Here is a 13,792-nt window from a genome sequence, read left to right on the forward strand (position 1 = left end):
ACTATAAATATTTCTTTAAATTTTAAAAGAATTCTTTAACAACTAAAAATGAATTAAAAAAACCTAGTTAGGTGCATTAAAAAGAACACTCTTTATTTAAGAACAATTAGTAAAAACTACTAAAAAACTATTGAATATTAATAAATCAACAATAATTATAAAGCAAAATCTAATTTTCTTTTTGTTTATGAAAAATATTCGACATTTGTTAAATTTGTATTTATTGATTCGAAATTATAGTAACAATAATTTTGAATGGGTGTGGTTTGGGACATGTACGTATACTGTACGTATGTTTATTTCAGGTCCACCATAGTAATATGCAATAAAATCCTAGTATTTATTGTATGGTGATTATTGTTGAAAAGTACATTTTGATACTGCTAGATTTAAATAAATAATTTAATTTTTATGTTAAATGTATAATATATATTGTAATAAGTTAAAAATATAATAAAAGGCTCTGATTTAATTTAATGTTAGTATAGAAAATAATATATTGTATTCAAATTAGCATTCTCAACTCATTACTTTATATACAGGATGATTTTTTTATCGTGAACCAGTAAATATCTCGATAAATATTAGGAATTTTAAAATAATTTTTTTCTTAACCTTTCTAGGTTTTACTATTTTACACTGTGTTATAATTTTGATAATTTTAACTTCCTCCCTTATTTGATAAAAAATGTACAACTTTCGATTTTCAAATGGCAATATCTATTTTCGATAACGAAAATTTATAAACATACTGAAAAAATAATTTCAACGTTTATAGAATTTAATTTCAGTAATCCGTTCGCGACTTATTACCGTTTAAATATTCGTTCAATTTACTGCTACCGGGAAATTTATCAAACCCAACAGTAAAGACCAGAAGTAAAACGAAATGATATCTTAATTTAACAATACCCATAACGGTCATAATCGATAATAAATCTTAGCATATTACAATTTACCATCATGGTTACATAGTATATCACTGGTTACTGATTCTTGGTATAGGTCTTATCACGTATTATTTTAATAAATAAATGATAATAAATGGCGGTTAACTGTTTCTGAAAACATGTGTTTATTGGTTAATCGTTAATGTTAATTTTTCATTATCAAATATCGAATATTAATTATTAATTAATTATTATTAAAAAAGGCGTCATACTTTCCTTTGCTGTGGAAATTCTCGATCATAATTATGATACTCAAACCCGGAAAACCAGCTGACTCTCCCAGTTCATACAGACCAATCAGCCTTCTACCTTTCTTCTCCAAAGTATTTGAAAAGCTCACACTCAAACGACTCCTCTCAAACATCGACACAAACCTCCCAGACAATCAATTCGGCTACCGTAGTAACCATTCCACCATACACCAGGTTCATCGAATAGTCGACAAAATTTCCTATTCACTTGAAAAGAAACTCATCTGCACAGGGTACCTTCTTAAACGTAGCACAAGCGTTTGACAAGGTTTGGCATGCTGGCCTCCTCTTCAAACTAAAATCAATATTTCCTCCCAGCTTCTATTTAATCTACAAGTCTTATCTTGCAGACCGACATTTTTCCGTACGATATTGCTCAGCCTTATCGGACATACCATCAATTAGAGCTGGAGTACCGCAAGGAGCTGTCTTGCTGTCAATGCACCTCTCTTGTTCAACCTGTACACATCAGGCCAACCCACTACCAACCTTACCATCACTGGTGACTTCGCTGACAATAAAGCCATCCTAGCCCTCCACCATGACCCTCTTGAGGCATCCAACAGAATCCAAACCCACCTCGACATGCTCTCGGCGTGGTACAAAGACTGGGATTCAAACTAAACGAATCTAAATCCATACATTGCACCTTCACACTCAAACCCATAAACTGCCCACATATCACACTTAACAACCAACCTCTCCCAACCGCCCAAAATGTGCGCTACCTAGGTCTATACCTAGACCGCCGACTAACATGGGCTGCCCACATACGCAACAAACGACTAGTGCTTAACAACCGTCTAAGACAGCTTCGCTTCCTACTTTCATCCTAACACGTCACACTGCATAACAAAATTTTAATCTATAAAGTACTCCTCAAACCTATCTGGTCCTATGGAATTCAACTCTGGGGACCAGTCAAAGACTCCAACACAAACAGAATCCAAACATTCTAATCCAAATTCCTCCGACAGATAACAAAAGCTCCTTTTTACGTATCGAATGATACTCTCCACAGGGACCTCCTTATCCCGACAGTCAAAAACGTCGCTAAAATCCTATATAAACGTTTCCACCTTAAACTTTCAAATCATCGCAACCCCCTCATCCAAGACCTCTCCTCTCGAACACTCCCGGGCAACCCTGGCTGACGTTTAAAGCGCAGCTGGTGCCGTGACCTGCTAGCCGACTAGTCAACTAACTACCACCATCCATGCCATGAAGTGCTATTACTGAATAGCTCCTTCAACCAAGCCAACCTCGACCTTTTTTATATACATCTATTGTGCTTATTGTAAATATATTTTATACAGATTGTACAAAAAAAAATAAATGTCAAAAAAAAAAAAAATTATTATTATTTGAACGTTTAATCACAGAATACGTTTTAAGTAAATAATATGTAAATGTGTATTATTTTAAATATAAATTTAAGGTTTAAACCAATTATTTCAATGCATATGTATTTTGTGATAGTGTTTTAATGTTGTATTTTGGTTAAACAATTTGAATTTAATTAAAAGTATACTTCTATCCAATCAGCAATAGTATTATGTGTATGGCAATTAGTTTTCATACTTTTCCGACAACTTTTTTTGTATAATTTATTGGTAAGTTCAATCTAAAATTAATAAATTAGAATTTTTTTTTTTATTAATTGATTTATGCATAATATTATTGGCAAATAATAACCATGGTTCAAATATTTTAATTTTATTTCAGTGGCAATTCGTAGGATTGGTGTAATTAATCAAAAATAACAGTGAAATATATGACTAGCTCAATTAGACCAGCAATTAATGCAAATTCATAATGCTTTCTACTGGTACCTATCTGATGACTATAAATTAATAAATAAAATAAAATTGGAATAAAGGAATAAAATATACATATATCTATATTATATTTTAATCGTTTAACAAACTAAACAATCTATTATGTAAGTATGAATTTTTTTATAAAATAAATAATTTGATGTTTATTATAATTTTTGTTCTTTTTTTAGGAAATTTATTTTATTTTATTTCAAATTCCAATTGCATTTAATAGTACTAACTTTTAATTCAAATATCTATAACAATATTGGATGAACAAATACAAATTGCTGTTTTGGTTAGTCACAGCATAATACAGTGAAACTTCTAATTAACGGTCACCAAAGGGACCATAAATAATTACCGCTATTTAGAGGTAGCCGTCCTATAGAGGTGACAATACATGACATAAAACATGATGGGACAAAAAAACCTAACATAGAGGTGACCGTTAACGGAAGTTTTACTGTACACCTCGTCTGATAACTTAATAAGTATGTATACAATTTTTTTTGTATAGAATCAATTCTATAAATAATTTTATGTGTTTTTTTTTTAGTTGCATTCTGATAAAAAAAAAAACAGTGCAGCATATCAAGACCAACTACTTCTAAAAAATTGTAAAAATTGTTGATGATCACATTAATAGTTAATTGTATGTTTAAATAATTAGGTTAAGTTATTGGTACATAACATAAGTAGGGCTATGGAGTTTTTATTAACCTAAATTGGCAAATTAAAATTTTTTTTACATCTGAGTGTCATTTTCATGCAATATATTAAAAGATTTTTATATCATAAAATATTTATTAAAAATTAACATAATTTCAAAAATAAGTGTAAAAATGAATAATTTTTTAAAACATCCATAGCCCTAAAAATATGTTGTACTCTATGTATAGAGTAGATAATGTAAAGTATGTTTAATGTTCATTTAATTTGTATTAATTTATCTAGGGTAGTGGACATGTTAAGTGTTAATATTTTTTATTAGGTATGACCTTACCCAAATCCTGCAAAAATTTGCACTACGGAAATTTGTTCATGTTCTAGTAAAATTATTAATAACTAATGTGTTTATTGCCTTTGGTAATTTAGTATTGAATTAATGTCCATTATTTGGTCTATTCACATACAAGATAGTTTTAATATAAAATACAAATCATACATTATACGAAAAATATATACCAGAATACCTTATAATTATAAATGGAAAATCGGGTAGGCACGATGTACAACGGGCTCTAGGCCTATAACCTTGCATCAGATTAACAACACAGGACTCATTTTCTCCAAAGGTGGGCAAGTTAATGAAAATAATTAACTCAAGTTAAGTTAAGTTAAGAGGACACAAGATCGATAAATTAAAAGTTAACAGTTAACAAATTATAAATTTAACTCGATAAGTTAAAAGTTAATATAGAAAAAAAATTAACTTAACTCAGTTAAAAAAAAGTTGATCTATTTTTTTTAAAATTATTATGTTAATCAAATAAAGAGTGAATGTGTCTTCCTATTTTCTAATTTATAAATTATAAAAACAATTTGATTGAACTTTTATCATAATGTACACTGTATACCCTTTTACTTTTCTATTATTTATTAACTTAAACTATGCTCATCTCAAATTAATAATTTAACAAATACATTTTTTTATAACGTATAGCAATTGAATGTCATAATACGTGAAGTTGAGTACATGACCTTCATATATATAAGTTATATAACATCAAAACATAACAATTGTCAATTTGTAATTTAAAATTATTAATTTTATTAAAAACATTATTGCAACTCGCATAAAATGTAATTTACAACATAATTCCTTTATATTTAAATATAATATAAAACAAAAACTATAAAACCTTTAATAATTATACATTTTATTAGCATGATTTATCACATGATATTGAAATATTTATTATATTTCAGTAACAAGGTCATTTCAAAATTTTTATCAGCCATTTTTCCTCTCCTTTTTTCCATTAATTGCCCTCCTGCACTAAACAGCCTTTCTACAGGAGCTGATGAGGGTATCGCTGAATTGAATCTTATGTATGCTTTTTTTCAATTGTAAAGGTAAATCATTAGGTTTTTTTAACAGTGTGTTTGATAGATAGTTATCCACCAACATTTGTATGTTATTGTTAGGAAAATAATCTGTTTCTACAGTGTCCCCAAACTGTAAAAAATCATCTTCCGAATCACTAACAGTAATCTGATCTTTAGACATGGGTAGTGACAAACTATTATCAGTATTATCTTCCTTCTCATTATCTGAGATCAAATAATCAATCAGTCGCTGTCTTATATTAATTTTGTCATGAGGTTTGGCCCAATTCAGTTTAAATTTTGGAATTAAGACAGCTGATATTTGACAGTTTTCGCAAGTCATGTATCTTTGAAATCTAAAAGGTAGAACATAACATGTATGATAATTGATACTAAAAAATAAAGTAAAAATAATTAATTTGTAACTTTGTAAGATTAGTTATACCGTTTAGCGAGTCCTTTCTTTAAGCTGAGAACAAGAGGTTGACAAAACTTAAGATTTTTCATCTCATCATAGGAATTATTTATTGCGCTAATGGTAGGTAATAAATAACCAATGCAAATTTTTTTTTCTCCTTGCAAAATATCCAAAGCTCGGGCAACTGGTTTCATAACCTGGAAGTATCGATTTTAATTTAAGCAACTTTTTATATTTGAACACTTTAAAATATTTAAATATATAATTGAGTATTACATAATATGAGTATTACCTTGCAGTATTCAATTAAAAAACCAACTTCTTGAGTATTTGAAAAAATAGGCAACTGTAGTTTGACACAAATTTCATTAAGATTATCATGATTATCAGTTATAACATTCATTGCATCATAGAAAGAGTTCCACCTAAAAACCAAAACATATGTATTACTCCGCACACAACAGTAGTGTATTAGTATAACAATTAACAATATTAAATTAGAAACAAATTTAATAACGTATTTATAATTTTACCTAGTGGCGTTAGGAACAACGAGATAACGACCAAGAATCTCTTTTATTTGATCTGCGCACTGTGTGGACTGGTTCTGTTTATTAAACAACGATTGACACTTGGCAAAAACACGTCTACTAATTCGTTTATAACTTGCATCATTAAGAGCCTCTACACTATCTACTGTAGCAACAAGATTAAGAGTATGAGCAGCACATCGTTGATGTGGAGGTAGAGTCAAATTTTCCAAACTATTCATGTTCATGTCCACATCTAATACTTTAGAAATTTCAATGCTTGTAACAATTTCTTCTTCATTTACATTCAAATCGTTATCATCATTTCCATTAAAAATTCTAAATAAAAAATATTTGAATGGTTTCAAATTGCAATAACCAATGTATTATTATTATATACAGGGTGATTCACCAAGCAATATTTCAATTATGCTGTGAGCATGCAAATCACCCTCTATCATTAATCTTCAGTATTTTATTATTATTCATTGTACATACCTAAAGGCTTTCACAAAATTAGCAGCATTATCAGTGACGATCAGTGTAGTCTTGTTTTGCAAATTGAATTCATTTAGAATTTTATCTAGGAGTTCAGCTATGTTTTCAAATGTATGTCTGCCAAACATACGTCTACATGCAAGAGCTTTACTGGACCTTTCCAGGTTTATTGGGTCAAGCCAGTGCACAGTCACACCCATATATGCTCTTTATTTTAAGTAACAAAAAATGCAATAGAACAATTAAATATTAATAAAAAAAACAATTCATTTAAGCATACATGTATCAAAAAACAGTACCCATATTACATACATAGTGATACATTTATTATAAAAAATAAAAATACTACTTGCTGAATAAATATATTATTATAATTATTTTATATTATAATTAATGATTGAGACATACCTATGAAAAACTGACCAACAATCTGCTGTTAAACAAACATGTGCAATGTTATTGAATTCTGTTTTCATTTCATTAATTAAACCCTCAAATAGCTTCTCCACATCCCTCATTAATGATCTTCGCGATACTGGTACTTTTTGTGATGTCAGTTTGCAATATTCTATGAAAGCCGGATGTTCAATTAACGTAAATGGTGAGACTGTATTTATAATCAACTTCAAATTGGCATCATTAAAATCAGTTTGAGTTAATTTTTTAACTGTTTTTCCAACTTCCTCGAGTTTTAATTGCTTGACTGTTGATTTAATTGAATTACTACTATTGTCATCTCTAATCTTAAAGGTGGCATTAAAATCATTCAATTTTTGTGGATAAATAAGCTGTAACATACAGACATACAGTTAAGCACTAGATAAGCATTTAATATTTAAAATATTTAACACCATTACTTAATTATTAATCTATTAAATTAATCTATTATATTTATTTATTAACTATGTACGATTAATAAACTATTAACTATTGTAATATTATTAAATATTTAAATTAGGTACAATATTAAAGAATACAGAATACAAAAAATAAATAAAATAATAATTACCTTAATATGACTTCTGAGATTGGCATTTGAAGTATGAGAAACAGATATTAATTTTCTTCTGGGTACACATAACAAACATTTAAATGTTAGAGAATTACTGCGAGTATTGGTTGCAGTATCAAATATTTGTTGAAAAAAAGAACTAACGCACGACCATTTTAAACTATTTGAAGATTGAAGTTGTCTTGTATTTTCACTACTCGTTACCGTACTTAATGACATTTTTAATTATTTTAAGTAATAATGTAATAAATAATATTAAGAAATCTGAAATATAAAATGTCTACCATATAATATTAAAACAATATGTCAATATAACGAATGGACTAAATAAATATCGCACACGGTAGGTAAATGAATGACGATTATGATAAAGTCGATTACGATTTACAAACAACGTAAGGGACTGGTCGATGCAAGCGTACTATAATTCATAATATTGTCTACAAGTATAGACCGGCATAATATTATCATGTATATATATATTATACACAACTATAACTATATAGGTACTTTAAACGATAATTTAGTTTTCAAGTTATTTTTAGAATTTTCTTTCCAATTTAAGTTTTATTTTTATTTTTATACTGATAATATCAGATAATATTTCGTTTATACGTAGATATTACTATTATAGCAATATTTACGTAAAAACGAAAAATTTCAAAATGTTTTTAACTTATTAGTTTTTTTTTTAAATCAACTGAGAAAAGCTAAGTTATTTCAACTGTAAATTTAACTAGTTAAGTTCATAAGTTGATTATAAAACAAACTAACTAGATAAGTTAAAAAGTTAAAAAAAAAATTAACTTTTTAACTTAACTTTAACTTTTTAACTAGTTAATGCCCACCTTTGATTTTCTCGATGCACAAACCATTGTAATATCAGTCTGATGTAGGTTATTTGTCATGTCACATAATTTGTGTAATCAAAATAATTTACCTATTCTATTATTACTTTTAGTATACATAGATTGATTTGTAATTATTTTTATTTTTAATGAAAAGAAAACCTTTAATGGAATTGTAAAAATGTATAATTAAAAAATATGAAGAAATGTGTGAATAGACCTTTAACTACTTTAGTCTTAGCTCTATACCCTGAATCCAAGTACATATGGCAGCCATATACATTTATATCTGCACATTTATGAATTATTTTTCTAAATACATAGAAATTGTTGATTTACATTGTTTTAAAATGAAAAAATGTTATCTGTTTAATATAATCATTTACTATAGTAATTAAGATACACCATATTGTTTTTTAAAAAATATTTATTTTGTAATTTACTACCTAGTTATAACTCAATCTAATATAGAAATATAAATTATATTAAATAAATACATATGTATTTGTATGATTAACAACTAATAAACGCTTAAATAAATTAACAAATTAGCAGGCATTTCTTTGTAAACTACATTTTGGAGATAACCCCAAAGAAAATAATCTGGCCAATCCAATTTGTACCAAAAGTGCAATTTAAATACTCTATGACAGTATTTTTATTATGAGCTGGAGCACCGTCCTGCACTCCTGCTGCCAAACTAAAGTTTTGCGTCTTGATAAAGGATATGTCCTCCAAAAGAATGGGGAGTTCGTTTTTTAAAAATTCTAAATATTTATTGCCTTTTAAATTTTCAGAAAAAAAAAAGGACCGATCAATGTGTCATAAAAGATATCACACCAAACGTTAATGCCATAGCGTGTTTGAAAATTGTTTTCAGTGTGCCAGTGAGGATTACCATTTGACCAATAACGCATATTCTGACTATTTACATTGCCGTTGTTGTGAAATTTAGCTTCATCAGTCCAAAGTATTGTTTCCAAGAATTGAGGGTTATCTTCAATTTCAAAAAGTACCTTATGTTTAATAAGTAAAAATTAAAAAAAGAAAAACTTTTAAAAATACAATTCAAATAAGCACCTTTGCAATCCAAACTAGACGACGCTCATAATCATCACATTTTAGTTGCTGACCAGTGTTCCGTTTATATGGATGATATTTATTTTTTTTTGCAATTTTTTTGTACTGAACTATAAGAAAATCCTACTTCTTCTAAATAAATAATAATAATACATGATAATTAATAAATAACAGTTATTTGTATGCTCAAGTCATAAAAAAATGAGACATGGTTTTCCAAAATTAACAGAGGAATATACCTAATAAACACATCTAATAAAATAGTACAAAATGTATTATTGAACTAAATCAAACCATACTCAAGGAAAATAGGAGATTATCAGTCAAAATTATATGGACCCAAAAGGAATGAACTACATTCGGAGCATACGTATGATTATAATATGGAAACCAGACAATAATTGTTTGAGGATTTGCTGATTCAGGGAATACCTCAAGCTCAAATATATATGTTAATATGTTTACTTACTTGATATTATTCTTAAAGATGTATTAGGATTTTCTTCAAATTTCTATAAAACAATTTCGACGTAATATTTAACGATGATCGTTAGGTAGCGCTACGGACGCTTGGTTAGTTGTGCACTGTAAAGTCGTAATCGCTAGTGTCGCCGCTGGTCGACGGCGAATAAGTGTCATCGCTTCGTCAAGAGACGTGCCTCATTCTACCGTCGACTCCCCATTCATTCTTTATACTAATTTAACATTGTCACTATTATTTCAAGATATTGTGGTACAACGTGTGTTACAAAGTGACTTTGGTAGACTGGGATAAAAAATTTAAAGATCCTAAGTTTTACGTAATATTTATAAAATTTTTAGATGCCATGGGTAAAATTTAAAATGTAACCAATGTTACAAAATATTGTATTATATTTGTCTATTCTAGTATTATAAAGAATGATTATACTCCGTTTCACTAGAGAAGGTACACGAGTCGCGCATCCGACTGCCGCCGTCAAACAGCGCGGAGGCCAAATTTCCCCCACTTTTTACTGCCCGGCGGCTAGCCAAATCACCCCGATAACATTCGGTGTAACGTGTATACAGCGTACTATAGTGTTTACCATCACTAAAATATTATGAGTGATACAGGTATTTTTTTTGTTATAAAATAATAGTAAACACAAGTTAATATTTATTTAATTTGTATATTTTCAATAAATAAGAATAAGAATGTATAAAAAAAAATAATAAGTACTTAATATTTCATATTAGTCGGAATCCGAAGTTGTCTCCCCTGTTATTGTGAGTACATGAGTGGTTGAAGCATTTTCTTCTAACATTTCTTCTGAAATACAATCAATATCCCACATCTTGTTTTCTTCTGCGATGGTGTGTTTTACAAAATTGGCCCATATTTCCGGAGAAACTTTTTTAACTCCATCTATCAACAATTGCTGTACATCATTCAATTTGTACGTAGAATTGTTCTGCCTCACGTGATTTTTTACCACCGACCATGCTAATTCAATTGGATTTAATTCGCAATGGTACGGTGGTAAACGTAGGACAATTTTATTATATTTTTTTGCTTCTTCGTCAATGACGTATTTATCAACAGGTCGAAACTGTTGAACCTTGTCTAACAGTTCAATTTTGAGCCATGTTTTGTCAACCTCTACATTCTTGTCTTGCAACCATTGAACGATTTTATTTTTTGTCCAAGACTTTGTTGGTATTGGGTCTTTTTTCACTGAATGGTACGACGCATTGTCCATCACTATCACAGAATTTTCGTTCAATTTGTGGACATTTAAATTGTTACCTAAAAAAAATGCACTAAATTATGTACCTGAAACAGTATGTGTACGAAAAGTTGGTTTAGAAAAATTAATAATAACCTATAAATAGAATAAAATTCAAAATAAATGGATACTTGGTTAGGCTGGTGAAATGGTATTCGGAAAAAAAATCCCCAAAGATATACTCGTATATATGAATACCAATAAAAGTTTCCATTTCTAATACTTTTGTATTAATTGAAGAACTTGTGTTTTGGGTAGAATATAAATTAGTATGATATACCATTTCTTCTAGTATTTTTGGATCAATAAATTTTTTTAAATAATTATAAGGAGTTAAATCGTCATCGTTACGCGTAAAACAATTGTCAAAATCAGTGTTAACAAAGTCAATGTCTTTTTTAATCCATTTAGGTAATGATTTTCGATATTTATTATAACGAACAGATAAAGGAACTTCAGAATCATCATCACTAGAAAAATATGACTGTTCTTGTGGTAAAATTTGTTCAAAATATAATTGATTTTCATTACGTTCTAACTGTTCTAAGTCATTATTATTTTCAAAATTGTCACCTAAGCTAGCATTAAAATCAACGTTCCAATCAACTGAGGGATAATCTAAATTATTTATTTGAATATCATTTTCATCATCTGAGACTTCAATATCAAGATCAGAAATATCTCCTTCCAACAAAACAATAATTTGGTCATCGCCTAAATTATCCATTTTTTTTTTCAACGATGGGTCCAAATGGATACACTCAAATTAACTAAAAATTTAAGGTCAATACGTAAAATAAAAATAAAACGAAGTATTCGTAGGAAATCTTTACTTGTTTAGCAATCAAATAAAATTTATAAATCTAAAAAATAATAAAAACTTAATTTAATATGATTTTCAGAAGTTATCAAATTTTTCGAAAAAAGTAATTTTATTCTTATCATAATAAACATGATAAAAACACAAGTAATATTAATCATATGTTAAAAACAGTGGTACCATTTGATAGAACATATAATTGTTTGTATTTAATGGGTCCATTTGGAGTCTTTGGACTATTTGTATTGGAATAACATTTAAGAATACAATACGTATCCAAATGGACCCAATGGGCTGGAAAGGGTTAAATCTTAGTATATAATATGAATATGTATGTACATAAATGTTTCCAAAATACCAAATTATTATTGTTGAAATATTATACAGTTTTATCTTTTATATTTAACAGTCATTCTTCAACGTACGTAGTACGTACATTGTCGTAGTCATAGTTCTAAAAATTATATAGTTGTGTATACTGAATTTATTAGTGATAGTATAATGGCTTCTATTCTTACTGATGAAGAAATACTCAATATGATTAATAATGGAGATTTTCTAATGTCAGACGAAGAATTTGATCTTAATTCTGGGAGTGATAATTTAGGCGAGGGTGATTCTGGAGATGACGATTACGATCAAAATAATACAGCTGAACAAAATATTGTCGATGGCCAGGAACAATCATCTGAATCGCTTACTGAAACAGATTTAGCTCCACCACAAATTAGCTGTGAAAACAATTATAACTGGTCTACTTTTCGTCCTCAAGTTAAAGACATTCCTTTTTCTGAAACACCCGGACTTAAAATTTTTCCTAAAGGTAACGACCCAATCGATTATTTCGATTTATTTGTTACAAACACATTTTGGGAGTTTTTAGTTGAAGAGGCAAATTCATATGCAGTTGAAGTCTTTTTGAACAGCGATAGGACTAATTCTCGTATTTCAAATTGGAAAAATACAGATGTTGTTGAGATGAAAAAGTTTATTGCTCTTTTATTTCACACTGGTACTATTCGCATAAATAGATTAGAAGACTACTGGAAAACCAATGAGCTTTTCAATTTTCATATTTTTCGAAATACTACGAGTCGCAACTGATTTATGCTATTGCTCAGAGTCTTACATTTTTGCAAAAATCCAGGACAAAATGATCGTCCTACAAGTCGTTTATATAAAATCGATAAAATGACAAATTATTTCAATAAAACAATGGAAGAAGTTTACCAGCCATCAAAAAATTTATCAATCGATGAATCTATGGTTTTATTTAGAGGAAGACTTATCTTTCGTCAGTATATAAAAAATAAGAGACATAAATACGGGATTAAATTGTACATGATGACTGAGTCGTGGGGATTGGTTCATAGAGTTCTAATTTATTCAGGAGAAGGTACTGGTACTACAGAAGATTTAAGTCATACCGAATACATTGTAGAAAAACTAATGGAAGGTTATTATTTCAAAGGCCATTCAATCTATATGGACAATTATTATAACAGAAAAGGGAGTTGGCGTAGTAAAATGGAAAGACAGACGAGATGTGATCGCAATAGCTTCAGAACATTCACACGATTTGGTAAATATAACTGATAAAAGAGGAATAATTAAATCGAAACCTATTTCCATATTAAAGTATAATGAATATATGTCGGGCATTGATAGGCAGGATCAAATGCTTTCTTATTATCCGTGTGAAAGGAAAACGTTGCGGTGGTATAAGAAACTAGGAATACACATTATACAACTCCTACTACTTAATTCG

At 28.7% G+C, this 13,792-nt stretch overlaps 1 protein-coding gene across 1 annotated transcript; it reads right to left on the minus strand.

Moving 5' to 3' along the window:
• Positions 1-5,020: 5,020 nt before the first annotated feature.
• Positions 5,021-7,747, minus strand: LOC132925654 (uncharacterized). Its single transcript, XM_060990027.1, has 7 exons — positions 7,526-7,747; positions 6,925-7,304; positions 6,517-6,723; positions 6,022-6,357; positions 5,781-5,913; positions 5,516-5,685; positions 5,021-5,426 (listed from the first exon to the last, which is right to left on the minus strand). Exons 1-7 carry the CDS (start codon positions 7,745-7,747, stop codon positions 5,021-5,023), a joined length of 1,854 nt encoding a protein of 617 aa, XP_060846010.1.
• Between the last annotated feature and the right edge of the window lie 6,045 nt (positions 7,748-13,792).

The sequence above is a fragment of the Rhopalosiphum padi genome, chromosome 3 (assembly GCF_020882245.1).
Source record: "Rhopalosiphum padi isolate XX-2018 chromosome 3, ASM2088224v1, whole genome shotgun sequence".
In the NCBI taxonomy this organism is placed as follows: domain Eukaryota; kingdom Metazoa; phylum Arthropoda; class Insecta; order Hemiptera; family Aphididae; genus Rhopalosiphum; species Rhopalosiphum padi.

Bases quoted from the DNA above. Each gene is read 5' to 3' on its own strand.
- LOC132925654 (XM_060990027.1), bottom strand. From the start codon at position 7,747: ATGTCATTAAGTACGGTAACGAGTAGTGAAAATACAAGACAACTTCAA. The intron at 6,724-6,924 runs GTATGTCTCAAT...CTTAAAATAAAG, and splicing joins TGTTGGTCAGTTTTTCATAG to AGCATATATGGGTGTGACTG. The intron at 6,358-6,516 runs GTATGTACAATG...TTTTTTATTTAG, and splicing joins AATTTTGTGAAAGCCTTTAG to AATTTTTAATGGAAATGATG.